Here is a 13,473-nt window from a genome sequence, read left to right on the forward strand (position 1 = left end):
GTGTACTGTACATTGGGAACCCGTTTTAGGGTGGAAAGAAATCATGGCACGCCATCTTTCAAAAAAGAACACGTGATATTTAGTATGTTGGATTATCAATCTAAAGCTAGTTTCAAATCTGCAAGTAGATTGTCATACCATGGAAGACGGTATACTGTGGTTCATAGTCAGTAGATTGTCATACCATGGAAGACGGTATACTGTGGTTCATAGTCATACCATGGAAGACGGTATACCGTGGTTCATAGTCATACCATGGAAGACGGTATACTGTGGTTCATAGTCATACCATGGAAGACGGTATACTGTGGTTCATAGTCATACCATGGAAGACGGTATACTGTGGTTCCTAGTCATACCATGGAAGACGGTATACTGTGGTTCATAGTCATACCATGGAAGACGGTATACTGTGGTTCATAGTCATACCATGGAAGACGGTATACTGTGGTTCATAGTCATACCATGGAAGACGGTACACCGTGGTTCATAGTCATACCATGGAAGACGGTATACTGTGGTTCATAGTCATACCATGGAAGACGGTATACTGTGGTTCATAGTCATACCATGGAAGACGGTATACCGTGGTTCATAGTCATACCATGGAAGACGGTATACTGTGGTTCATAGTCAGTAGATTGTCATACCATGGAAGACGGTATACTGTGGTTCATAGTCATACCATGGAAGACGGTATACTGTGGTTCATAGTCATACCATGGAAGACGGTATACTGTGGTTCATAGTCATACCATGGAAGACAGTATACTGTGGTTCATAGTCAGTCGGCAGCTGTCTCTGTCTTGGCCACCTTTCTTTGGATGAACCCGTACGGCTGCTTTTCAAAACATTATTTCGGAGTAATCTTTGACTTTATTTGGCATAAAATAATACAGTGCAGGGAGATGGGAGAGAAGGGAGGGTTGCAAGTGAGGAAAAAGCCCTAAGGCGCTGAGTCAGGATTCAAAACTATGACATTATGATTATGCGAAACGTAATCTGTTTAAGCCACTGGGGTGCCCTGTTCCCATACGCTTTTACCAATGAGAAGGAATCTGAAATCGCTGTACAAATAAGTAAATAAACACAAAGTCTCAGACTCAAATAGCAGAGTGAGGGAGGGAGGGGGTTCTCTCCTTTGGAGAGACATAACGACTTTGTCTGGTAGTGAAATCAAAACACTTTGTTATGGCTGGATGAATATTATGTCCTCGACTCCTCGGCGAGCGCTCTTGACTGTTCAATAATATTTCAATTACTGCGAGGCCTAAGAAACTGTCAGCCGGCACCGGCATGTGCTCTGCATACGAATGGCCCCGGTTCCTACGGGCCGTGGCAACGCAATATGGGACTTATAAAGGATGACTTCACCACATTTATTTTCAACCTAAAATTTATTATAATTGGTCCTCATTAACGTTCATGATGAAATAGCACCATTTTCTCCTACTCGGTCTGTGTTTCATTTATAGGAGGGCTGTGGGCAGTTCAGAAACCCATCTTCCAGTGACATCGAGTAGATTATTATATTTTTGTTATATAATCACCAATTATATTAGAAAGGTTGAAAAGTGGCACTTTAAGAGTTCCTGTAGTCAGTAGGGTTGAGTGACGATACGAATATATCGGCAATCGTGATTTGGATGAGTCTATCACCGAATATCTTTATTAGGCGATTTATCGCGGCGATTTTTCTTTTGCAAAATAATACTCCACCTCCAACTCTTCAAATGTAGCCCAATTAACCTGTACAGCGAAATAATGTAGTGTGAGCTAAATACAAATCAATTTGGGCCAGCAAAGTAACAGCGGCCGGGTGTAAACACCCTCCTCCCGTTATAATGTTTTATTCTACCAGCACCGGCAGCAGCATCGGGGAACGTGGGAAGTCAGGCTGAGTAAGGCTGGGGGCGAGGGAGGCCGTTAAAACTTCACTTCATCTCCGCCTGTAATCCAAGTTATTTTGTTATTGACAACATAACATTTTACCATTTTATCACGTATCTCGAGAACTGTCCAGCCAACCGACTTCAACCTCGGCCCATGGATCACTGACAACCAGAGGGACTGGCGTCCGAGTCCGTCGGATAGGCGGTTGTCCAGAACCGCCGATAAGCCTAATACGCCCATATATAGGCATATGGAGAACCGGTTGTCCAGAACCAGAGCCTTAGAGACAGAGTTGCGCCACCTCTATTCACTTCATCGGGCCAGTCCAATGGCAGCTCTTCTACATCAAAACAGGTAGGTTACACACATCCAGTCACTTGCCGGTGTTGGACTAAAGGTACAGTTGGGTGCCACCGATATTGTCCCTTATCATTTGACCCATTTAGGCCTGACCTCAAAATTTAAAAAAATCCTTCTAAATCCTCCAGTTTTCTGAAATAAATATTTTCACGATTTTTCAAAAATAGCAGACCTACAAGCTCGTAGCGCGCCACTCGGTGGCGCGCTATGAGCTTGTAGGTCTGCTATTTTTCAATAGCTAAATTATAACATAATGTTTAAAACACCAAAAGGGGTTCCCGCCCAAAATGGGTTAACTGTCCTTTTGCGCAGATCACGCAAACCTCAGCAAAAAGAAAAGGACAATATCGATGGCCTCCAACTGTAGGTAACAACGTTTCGGCCATTGTTGGCCTTCATCCTCATGTTTTTTTAATAAAACTAAACACTGAGCAGAGCTGTGTGCAGACTTCTCATCTTTTTACACGGCTATACTTCTACATAGACTTCTATATATATACTTCTAAATAGTGACAAAGCCCTGAACCGGAAAGCTGACGGAATGCACAGGAGTTATCGGCTCTGTCCAGAACCACCGATCCGACCACCATGCACATAAATGGGCTTTCGCTATGCATGGGAATTGGCGAGGATGCAAGGACGTGATGTGCCAAGTGGGAGGTCGGATCTGCGGATCTCTCAAAAATAATGACCACAAACCCCCACACAGAATATGGAGCACGCTGATTGTCATGAACATGACGACATAGACTGGCCCATAGAGTCTGGCTCAAATGTCTCCGGGGTGACTTGTATATAGTTCCATTGGTCCAAAGCTGGAAAACACAATCGATTGATTGATCGATTAAAATGTACATGCTCTGAAAAACGCATGCGGCCCACCCCTCTGACCACTTCACACGTCAGATGAGTGGCACGCTGCAGTGTCGAGAGTAATCCATGATCCTTGCTACAAGACATAGAACACGACTTTGCTCGGATGCACCACCTCGGCCTCGTTTTAGAAGATTATTTTAACTGCATTTTTTTTTGCTTTACAAGATAAGCACAGTGGGGGGGAGAGAAAGAGAGAGAGAGATAGAGCGAGAGAGAGGAGAGAGAGAGAGGTCCTGATCCATATTCTAAGCCATGGTGTCCCAGTTATGTCTCTGCCTATATGATGCACCAAGTTAAGTGTCTGAAACCACCAGGGTGCAATTACACAGCAAGGCCCTCTGTGTTCTTTTAACTGGGCTTAAAAAGTGGACCCACATGTGGCTTCATATTTATGGGTCCATCATCCATGTTACTCAAAATGCTTACTATCAAATTAAAGGGGAGGCGTCCAAAGGCGTCCTGTGGCATTGAGTGAGTTAAAAAAGTCAAACATATAAGAAATGATTGCACCAATGATTTGGTGCAGAGCAGGCCAGGGATCTTAAACAGGGGCGCTGGCAAATCTTTGTGTGAGAGGAACTTTTATTTTTTTACTTTAATAATCACTTGAACCCTAGCATCCCTAGTCTGGAGGTTTGGAGACCAAACAAACAAACAAAAACATTACGTTTGTAGAATCGGCCTCATGTCTTAATGGGTTAACCAAGTTTAAGTGGTTAAAGGAGCATTCAGTGATTTGAGTGGAAAAACCCTGGTCCGCTAGGAGTCACCTCCTTCTCCAGAAGCCCCCTCCTTCTCATTCCTCCGAGTCCTAGCTACGCGCACAGAGTCACAGACCAGAGTCAACATACTTTTTTTTCACAGCAGCATGGATCAATCGAGTTCTACATCTTCAAATCAGTATGTACAAAATCTAATCTTTTTGAGAAAGTGCCGTTTGCCGACGTTATTTATGCATATGCTTTTTGAAGAATAGCTACTGATCAAGACGTTATTAGTATTTATATGCCGTTAGAAAAATCGGCATGTATTTTAGCTATTGACGCTAGTAGTATATACAGTACATGTATATGCAGTTGGAAAAATCACTATTTAGTTTTACTACTGTTTTTGCCCGTAGAAAATATCGATCCATTGGCCGACTCGGTCAATAGGCTCAGTCAATAGAGATCTTGCCCCAATAGCTTGGTTGATTTGTCTCATTATAATGTTCTTATTTTGATTATAATGACCAAATTATGTCTCCAGATTTTATTCAGAATATGTATGACAGTGATTTACTATGACATATGTTGAGATTTGCAGCTATATAAGCGTATACCAGAAATATAAAGAAGTGAAGAATATGACGGAGGAATAAACAAAGTAAATGAACTGAAACGGAGGCATCAGCGTTGTGCTGGAACTCAGTCGACAAACGACAACTGAGCTGGTTTATTCCATCAGCTATTATATACACATAGGAGTTAACAAGCACTTCTTGTCTGGGGTTGTTACTTCACAATAAGAGTTCATTAATACAATATAATATATACAATTTAGATCATAAATGTTAACAACATATTAGGAGTCCTCGTACTAGTGGCACAGGTGGATCTAGAGATAAAGGGCCTCTGGGCCACCAACATGCAAAGCCTTATGGATAAACTGAGGGTTTAAACACTTGCAGTATTATATGATGGTTTAGGACAGGGGTTTTCAACAGGTCATCCGTGGAGGTATTGCATGTGGTCCCTGACCATGCATTTAGTATTTTTTTTACATTTTCTTTCTACTAGTTGAGAAACTGAATGACCTGGTGACAAGTGGGAGGTCAAGAAATTCAACAGAAAAAGGGAGTTAAAATCTCAAGAGGGGGAAGTTCACCGGAATGTCTGGATGAGTCATTATTATTAGGAAATTATTAGTCAATGGACCATTGGTTGAGGGTTGAGACACAGTGGGATGTTGTATACACAAGGGATGCATAGCAAGTGATACAAGAGCACTAATCTTAGCCCATATCCCCACCCAACACAACAGTGGTCCCCAGGTTGATTCTAAGTCAGGGTGGCGGTCGCTCATTCACAATCAGTTGAAAACGACGGTTTAGGACATTTGGGGTTATTTTATTGACATGATAAGCCCATTACTGGCAAAAAGTTTGAAGGTAATAACTGTTATTAACTTTGAACTTTTTGGGGGCCCCTAAGCTTGAGCCGGAGGCTGAAGCTCAGGGGCCCCCCTAGCTCAGAGGCCCCTGGGCTTGGGCCCAACAGGCCCGTTGGATAATCCTCCCCTGACCAGTGGTTCTCAAACGTTTTATTTGCAAGGACCCCCATAATTCTGTGAGTGTACAAATGGAACCAAATAGATTCTGAGAGTGTACAAATGGAACCAAATGGACCCGTGGCCCCGTAGGGTCCATTTGGTTCCATTTGTACACTCTTGGAGTTACAAACCTTTTATGGCCATTCAGGGCTATCTATCTCTTTATGTGTTTCTGGTAATAGGCTACTCATTTTGTATATGTCTGTGGCAAAAATTGAATTAGCCTATTACAAAAATGTCCACCACAAGCCAACATGAAGATGTAGGGTGAGAGAGGAAAAAAATATAAAGAGAGAGAGTGAGAGTGAGAGTGAGAGTGAGAGAGAGAGAGAGAGAGATAGAGAGAGAGAGAGAGAGAGAGAGAGAGAGAATGATTAAAGGTAGAGACAATACATGACTCAAGGCATTTGTTTTATTTGTTCGGAAGAAGTGCTTATGATACTGATTGTTTTATTTAGTAATCTTCTGTTTATTGTTACTGTCATGTCATCAGGTTTAGTTTACCGTCATTGGGTTTGCATCAGAATTTGTTGACTGCACGTTGGTAATAAGTGCTAGGATGTACAATATTATTTTGTGCCAATAAACCACCTTTTGAACTGGAATGAACTGAACAGAGAGAGAGAGAGAGAGAGAGAGAGAGAGAGAGAGAGAGGGAGAGAGAGAGAGAGAGAGAGAGAGAGAGAGAGAGAGAGAGAGAGAGAGAGAGAGAGAGAGAGACACTGACACAGAGAGATGACATAGAGAGAATCCTTCATCCAGCATACAGGTACAGTATATATTCTGCATGTTAAAAGAAGTGGAAATTCAGAGCAGTGTGGAGTGTGGACAGTGAGGGATTAGGTTGTTTCTGAGTGCATAGGGTGGAGACCCGGGGTCCGTCACCTTGTGGAATGTAAACACAGTGGAGTGACCTGTCATGTTCTATAAGCGCCACGCGAACGCCACGTGTCGCACAAATGTGGCCTTGGCCTGAAATATAAGACGTTGACGCGTTGAGTTTAGCTGTTCTTCACAAACAGAGGTACTTTGATGGTTTCAAAGCCTCTTTTTCAACGTATAGAAGACGAATCCACCTGAGGGGTGCCCTAGCAGGCTAGCACTGTATCACAGTGGTTCTCAAAGTGGAGTTCCAGTGGATCCCCAGCAACATGTGTTGTTACAGTATCAAAATCTGTTTAAACAATACACTTAAACCTGATTTTATAACTCGGCTATTCGAAACTCTGGCCACGTCCACACAGAGACGTTTAAAAAAATGTCGCAGTCGTTTTCAAAAAGTCGGTTCAGGAAAGATGCGTATTTGTTGTACACACAAAGACGCAAGAGTGGCGTCTTCAGATTAATTTTGTTGTTTTTTGTTATTAAAAAAATGCGATTATTGCGTATTCGGGCATCCACAACACCGGTTCCGTGTGGACGAAACGTCAATACGATTAACCTAAACATGTCTCCGTGTGGACAGGGCCTAGGTAGCATAAAAGCTTGCGATCGCAGTACGTTGCGAGCTTATAGAATGTATATTTTCAGATCATTTGGAAAAAGCTTGAAAAATATGGAACATTTTAACACAAATCTTCTCTCATGGGGGGTCTCTGCACAACATCTTTGAAATGGGGCTATGGTATCAGAACATGGAATGGAATCATACTCGTACAGGGAATTCGTAACAAACGTGTACTGTATGTGTAATTCAGATTTGTACTTGTAAAGCACGATTTGAAACTCGTATTGTCAGATTTGTAACATCAGTAAAAATCAGTTTTACACTTACAGATAGTTTTTTACGAATTGCCTCCACGAATATAAATGTGTATTTATCGATGCAAATAATTATGAGTCTGGTCTGATTCCATATCTGCAGTCAAATATATAGATCAATTTGGGTGGTCTTCGACATGAACATGTTTGACAACCACTGCTGTAGTAGCCTGGCTAATAAGCCAGACCGAATCAGCCGTTGGCAAAAAAGAATTGCCGACAGTGTGATTTGAGTCTGGCTTATTAGCCAGGCTACTGCTGTAGCACACCGCCATGTGCCAACACACCTTGTGTGAACCCCATACTGTACGCGGCGAGAAAAATAAATGGTTGTGAAAGCAACAACAAATGAAAACAACAAAACTCTACCTCTTGAGAGCATCTTGCAGTCGCCTGTAAATGGACTTCAGTTTGGCTGCTTGGATGCCGTTGATTTGGTCCTGGGACAGCAGCTAGGGAAGGACAGAGACAAGCACATTTCAGCTGCCACACAAGCAGGCATGGAACTAATTGGTTCATGATTATAATTAGTTTAATAGGAAACTGCTTTCAAATGTTAACTGGGTGCCTGCCAGAGTGTGCCAGTACAGTGTGCCAGTACAGGTCGGAGTGAATAAATATCACCACATCCCATCATGCTGCTTGGAATGTGCTGAGCTGAGGAAAGTCAAGAGCCTGCTGGCATCGGCATTTGATCCAGGGCTGGGCAAAATTAATACAAGATTTGTATTAATAATTACTATACTTGTGAGGACATTAAGCCTTAAAGGGACACTTCACCCACATACTGTATATGTTAATGACGTTTAGAAGCTTTAGAACACTTTCCTGGGGGTCTTTATGTGTGTAATATGTGGTTTTCGATATTTTAGATTGTAGCAGTGAGCCCAGTGTCTCCGATGTCATGGACACTGGGCTCACTTCCTTCCTGGACTACAATTCCCATACTAGTTCCCATACTGGTGCACTGCTCCTCCTTGTGGATAGGGGGATGGCTGTCTTACTGAGACAACATGTAGTCCAGGAAGTAAGTGAGCCCAGTGTCCATGACATCAGAGACAGGCTCACTGCTACAATCTAAAATATCTAAAACTACATATTACACACATAAAGACCCCCAGGAAAGTGTTCTAAAGCTCCTAAACGTCATTAACATATATTTTTTAGCAACAAGGGTGAAGTGTCCCTTTAATGTCCTCACAAGTTAAGTTAAGGGATGCCATTTTCTTTTCTTTTTTGCCCTGGACTAACCCTAAAGCAGAATATAGCTAATCTATAAAATCACAACGCACTGGTATCTTGTAGATTTAGCACTGGCTATTTTCAGAGCACGACAATGGAGCACATCTAATTATAAATCAGGAAAATCACTAACCAACCAACATCTAAACGTAACCTTTATATGTTAAATCATAATCAATAACACCTACGCCTAAACCTAATGTCTAATCCATAACCACTAACCCCTACACATAAACCTCTAAATGTCCTCCTAACTGCAAATTGTAAGCCTATAACTCTAACAATATGTATACAATGTTTCTCATAATGTGTATTTCTCACATACTACTATGATTGTGGGGACATTTAGCCCTCACAAGTACATACACGTGCACGCACGCACACAAACACACACGCACGCACGCACGCACCTGTATCAAGTCAATAAAACCTTTACATTATTTTGCTGAGTATCATTTTAGAAAGTTATTGAATTGTTTTCAGAGGAACATGGCTCTCTCAAAGCTATTGCTTTGCTTACTCAGAGTTGTCCTTCTATGGCAGGGCAATGACATTTATTGAAAACGCAGAGGAAGCGCGTGCATGTAAATAATGTCTTTGTTTCACACACACACACACACACACACACACACACACACACACACAGCCAACAGGCTTCCTGTGGTTGCTAGGGAAAGCCAAAGGGATAGGATATTGTGAGCGGTAAGCACTTCTGGATAATGTGGTTTTAAGTTCTAAATTAAGTTTCCAGAAAGCAAAAATTGAATCAGCTGTGATAGAGAAAGACCACCACATATGTACAAACATCACCGCAGCTTTTATAGATGGGAGGGAGTTATTGTATACAAATATGCCTTTGTTCCCTACTTCCGACTGTAATATGTTTACTTTAATCTCAAAACTGTTTGTGGCCCACCCATCTGACCATGGGCTCATGATAAAATGGTAAAAAAGAAAGAAGAAAAAAACGACTTGGTCTGTGTCTCATGGAAGGGCTGTGGGCAGTTCAGAAATCGATGGAGAATACAAGCTAATAGAAACGGCAGGCTTTCTATTCCTGGAAAGTTAGCATGCTATATTCTTTTTTATTTATTTATAATTTTTATCCCACGATTTTGCATCCATTTTTTCACCAAAATCATAGTGTCAATTATCTAATGTAATCCTGGGCGCTACACTTCCTCTGCCAACCTGGGGGGGGGGGGGGGGGGGGGGGCAGTTGGAATGAACTTATGCTTCCTTCTATGCATGAGGAGTCCAAACCGCTTCTTTTCGGACGTAGCGCGTGGTGAACACGTTATTCCGACCAGTTCCTTTCCCCTCCATCAGGCACAGCATGCTATATTCTAAGCCATTGTTCTCATGTTAATAAAGAAATCTAGAAAATAATAATAATAAATAAAGTAAATGGAGAAAAAGCTGTCAACCGATGATGTCATTGGTAGACAGGTTTCTGAAGTGTCCACAGCTCTCTCCTATGACAAGTATATCTATTTTACCATTGTATCATGTGCATTAATGAGGACCAATTATATGAAGATCAGTTGAACATGGGCGGCGTCGGCAACCTTGTGCTTCATTTTTACAACAAGGCAAGCCTCTCGCGAGCTAGGCATCTCCCAGATGCATGGTGGAGAATACTATTGGCTGTGCCCTGGAGGAGTTAGACCCCTGTTGAAAACCTAACCTTTGTTAGAACATGAAGTAGTCGTTGCTGCTGCTGCTGAATGATAAATCACGGTTTTACTCCACATGGTGCTGGAGGACTTCTACATCTGGTTTTAAAACGTACAACGAACGCAGTGGTGCACGGACAAAAGTCTGTGGCAAAGACTTGGTCTTGTCCATGGGAAAATGTTTGATTTTCTTTTTTACACCCACACCCACAACATGTTCTTATTTTGATCATAAGACCCAATTACCGAATGTCAAGTCTCCAGGTTTTCTTCAGAATATGTATAACATGTATTTACTATGGCATATTACTGTAGGAGTCCAACTGGTACTAATGGTTCTCAAATGTTGTATTTGCAAGGACCCCCTTAACTCTGAGAGTGTACAAATGGATTATGGGTCCATTTGGTTCCATTTGTACAATCTCAGAGTTACAGACCTAGCTGTTATAGTCATTCAGGGCAAGTTGGGTAATATTTCACCAGGAGCGTCTATTCCTTTCTTTTACCTGTGGCCATGGTGTAAGTATCCCCATAAGGTCTATTCCTTTCTTTTACCTGTGGCCATGGTGTAAGTATCCCCATAAGGTTTGCTGGTAAGTGCCTACATCCAAGATATGTGCTGAACAAAGAGATACCAGTGTCGAGCCTCCAGCCATCTCTGTTCCCTTATTTGTCATGTTGATAAATTAGTGTATTCCACCATAAGCCTCTATTAGCATGCTGCTTTTTACCCCTGAGCGAGTGGATTGTGTTTTCCCCAGCGTCTACAGGAACTGCCCTCACAGAAGTCTAGGCATCCAGAAACACAAACACATCTCCCCAGTGGGCAGGCATGCAGCAAATGACGATTGGCTCTGGCTTGAGCTGAATAAACACAGGAGATATCGTGGTATCATCAAACCGCATCATCATCATCAGTCCTTATCATCAGAGCACAAACACATGGCTCAGAGAGATTGTAGTGTTTTGTAGAAGAGGGAGAGAAAAACATTTTTTCTCATGAAAATGGAGCGCAGGTGCTTTTCTTCACACTGCCGACTGGCTGGGTTCTGTGTTGTCTAATGTGGCCTGAGTCAAATCAAGCTCATAGCTTCACTGACCACTCTTGACCTGACCTGGCCCTTGCAAGTTGGGAACGATACAAGATTGCTACCGCAGGTCGCATTTACTATGGAATCTTGCATTTCCCGTCAGTGTGTCACAACCTTAGAGTATATATGAATAGAGACGGCACCCGGAGGAAACCCTGAGGCGAAATGGACATAGTGGCCGAATTTGGTATTGCAGCGCTGGGCCAAACTCATGAACGCGCTGGTCCGTTGACTATCATTGTGCACGTTCATGATGACACGTGAACGCTGTTTCATACGTGAATGCCGCTGTTTCATACGTGAACGTGTGCAATGATTGTCAACGGCCAGCGCGTTCATGAGTTTGGGGCAAATCCATCCCAGAATGCACTCTGATCCAGAGTGAAATCGCCTCATGCGGTTTTGAGCAACTTAATGCAAGTGGATGGGAGGAGATATCCGGTGCCGTCTCTATTCATATATACTCTAAGGTCACAACCGGCAAGCCCCCAGGTCATCGTGACATCAACCACCATATATGGTGCCAAGGTTATCATGACATCACATGACATCATCAGGGATGGATATCCCTGCGACCTGCTGTCGCAGTTAAGCCCATATATGGAGATCCCTGATACCATCAATATTGGCCAGCAACTCTACATCTGACCTCAGATCTCAGATCTCCATATATGAATATATAATATAAATATACCTGGGCCCTCATCAAACCCTGTACACTCAAGAGAATGTCCCCGCTACCACCCTTAGATCTCCATATACTGTATGGAGCTAACCTGTTCCGACATTCCATATGTTGATCTGGCCTCATCAAACCCTGTACACTCAAGACATGCTCCTTATATGGCCAGTACATAATTCATTCCATGTTGATCTGACCCCCCATGCCAAAGCGCCAGCGCTCGCCCAGCAGTCTGCCGTCAACGAGGCAGATGCGAGCACGCGAGCTCGCCCTTTAGGCGTCTTACTGGTTGTACATGTTGTCTGACATGTTGGAGGCTCCAACATGTCACATGCAGCCACTTTTATTGGCAAAGCAGTACAAACATGATGCAAATCAACCAACCAGTGCAGCTGACGGGCCAGTTTAGCCAATTAGGGAAGCCGACGGGTTGGCCTATATACTCACACCCCTCCCAAACACGCAGAGATTCTATTCCGTGAACCAATAGACATATTCGGTACAAACTACAGTTTAAGGTCACCAGACGGAGGTCTCCGCTCGGTGTGATGCCCTAGACGGAGATTGATTAATAGGATGGAGATTATTGATATCAAAACCGATCGCATCGCTCCACAGGCTGGGAGCATCTGTTGCGCAACAGTGGGACGTCATCGAAAATGTTCCCCCCCTGTTTAGCCGACGAGACCGAAAATCTTAAAACGTTAATAACTCTTGATCTAAATCATTCTGTCCAATTCTAGGCAAAGATTATGTGTTAGACGGCCCACCGCGGTCCAGTCGCTAGTCGCGGTAGAATTAATCATACCACCCGTTGTTCTCGATCGCCTCTAGAGTGTTTTGGCTACATTTAGCTGCTTCAGCCACAAATAACATCCGGTCTGTCGGTAAAAGTTCTCCGCTGCTATAAATCGCTGGGCGCTCTGATTTAATGGATTAAATAACCCCGGGCAATCAAGGTGTTAAGAATTGTATTTTAATTGACTATAAAATACTTTGTGTGCACTCATTTCGCAGACGCAAATTCTATACTTCCTGAAAATATTTCCTACTCTTAGTAGTTGATTATAGGTGAAGGTTTTACATTTAATCAAAACAATTATAATTGCGCACGCACGCACGCACGCACGCACGCACGCAGATTGGCCATGTTTGCCACAAGATTGGCTATGTTTACTATGAATGCAGGTGATTCCTTGCCCCTTGGTGTACATACACGTACAATCATACATAAGCACACAAAGTTTGTTAAACCACACTGGCGCAGAGATTCGTGAAGCAGACTAGTGTCTGGCTCAAATCCGTTGAACAATCCTGAATATCAACTAGCCTACTGTCAAGGTTCAGCATGTCAATACATATCCTTGCTGCCGTGCAGGAACCTTGTATCTCCATATTTCAGATTATTTCAAATAGCAGATCTACAGCTTAAAGATTTCTTTTTTTTTTTAAGGAACGGCGACAAAATCCTTGTATATTCTTCAGCCAGACAATGATGTCGTGCATACTGTGAACCCACAATGTTCATTTTATTTGACGTAGATTTCAGTTGTTTACATTTTCCCCAAAAGTCGTTTAGATG

At 42.7% G+C, this 13,473-nt stretch overlaps 1 protein-coding gene across 1 annotated transcript in view; it reads right to left on the reverse strand.

Moving 5' to 3' along the window:
• The window catches only part of ccdc146 (coiled-coil domain containing 146), a 163,355-nt gene that overhangs the window by 96,288 nt on the left and 53,594 nt on the right, over positions 1–13,473 (reverse strand). Inside the window, exon 4 of the mRNA XM_079494262.1 lies at positions 7,570–7,652. Coding sequence (XP_079350388.1) covers positions 7,570–7,652 — 83 coding nt within the window. The remainder of the gene's footprint in view (positions 1–7,569; positions 7,653–13,473) is intronic.

The sequence above is a fragment of the Electrona antarctica genome (assembly GCF_951216825.1).
Source record: "Electrona antarctica genome assembly, chromosome: 23".
Taxonomy (NCBI): domain Eukaryota; kingdom Metazoa; phylum Chordata; class Actinopteri; order Myctophiformes; family Myctophidae; genus Electrona; species Electrona antarctica.